This window comes from Aristolochia californica, unplaced genomic scaffold (genome assembly GCF_029961685.1).
Source record: "Aristolochia californica isolate CCGP_79_NKW_82.1479 unplaced genomic scaffold, dmAriCali1.0.hap1 SCAF_7, whole genome shotgun sequence".
Lineage (NCBI taxonomy): Eukaryota > Viridiplantae > Streptophyta > Magnoliopsida > Piperales > Aristolochiaceae > Aristolochia > Aristolochia californica.
In genome coordinates this window covers 4,599,221-4,600,462 of record NW_027182268.1, presented here as the reverse complement: position 1 = coordinate 4,600,462, position 1,242 = coordinate 4,599,221, and the positions used below count along the sequence as shown (strand labels likewise).

The 1,242-nt window shown below is 40.4% G+C and overlaps 1 protein-coding gene across 1 annotated transcript; it reads right to left on the bottom strand.

Moving 5' to 3' along the window:
* Positions 1–217: 217 nt before the first annotated feature.
* On the bottom strand, positions 218–625 carry LOC137936257 (agamous-like MADS-box protein AGL61). Its single transcript, XM_068780835.1, has one exon. It carries the CDS (start codon positions 623–625, stop codon positions 218–220), a length of 408 nt encoding a protein of 135 aa, XP_068636936.1.
* Between the last annotated feature and the right edge of the window lie 617 nt (positions 626–1,242).

Below are 1,242 nucleotides of genomic sequence, written 5' to 3'. Positions count from 1 at the left end.
ATCAACCTACCAAAATATAAAAACAAGAATCTTCGCTTGGAAAATTAAAGAATCAGCCCAACTGTGATCGATAGTTACAATTCTAGAATGTGTGTCCGAAAGGAAGCGACCAGGAGCTGCAGTAACAACAATGACGAACTACGTTTAACAAGGAGGAACATCGAGCTTCGGAAAATCACCACTCAATAAAGACTCCAACTCCAAGTCATCAAACATGTCATCCTGCGATGCCGATTTGTTGACAAGCGGCAGATGCTTCGCAGACGCTGGCGTTCATCTTCAACTCTTCCACAACACGATTCTTGGCTTTCTCGACATCGATCAGACGCTGGAGATCGCAAATATTCGTCATAATTACTTCAGCTTCTTCATCACAGCAGCGATTAGTACCGGAGATGCTCCCCGTCGATCCTCCAAGATAGGCGTCAACAACGGCATCAACTGAGGGCTGGCCGAAGGTGAAAATCTTTCCGCCGGGTGAAAACGCGAAGATGGCCACCTGAGCACCGGTCAGAACGGAAAGCTCTGCTGCCTTTTTGAACAAACCCTTGCGTCGCTTCGAGAATGTCACCTGCCTGCGATCTTTCTCCTGGATCTCTTTTATCTCCGTCCTTCTCTTCTCCATCCTTCACTCTTTAGTTTCCCGCGGTCGCACTTGGCAGTTCTTCTGGTGCTGTGCGTTTGGTCCTCTTATATATAAGCGGAAAGCGAAAGCGCGCGGTGCTTTCCTATCTGAATCTCGAACCCGCTTAGGATCCGATACCCAGAGCCCGATGCGGATGTCCGACCCGAGTAATAAAATTGCTGCCTTAAGGAATATATTGCTTTGAAAAGTATACCTAAGTTTTTACCCATTCAAGCGGAACACGTATTAGAACACTTATTACCCAATTCAACAACATCTTTGAACATTGAAGACCAATAAAAACCCATCAGCTACAAATATCACATTAAATTTTTAATATTTTTAAAAAATTAATTAATCTTTTTTTCATTTTTCCTTATCCTCTTATTTTTCATTATACTTGTAATTTATCCTTTTTAAATTGGGTAATATTTTTATTTTTATTTTTTTTCTTTTTCAATTTTTCGTCTTCTATTTTTATTTTTCGTTTATTCCATCTTCTCCTGTTTTCTTTTTTCTTTTCACCCCTTCTTTTTTCTTTTTTCCTTCCCCTCTTTTTCCTTTTTCTCTTTTTCTTCCTCTTTTTTTTTTTCCTTTGCATTTCTCTCCCCTTCTTT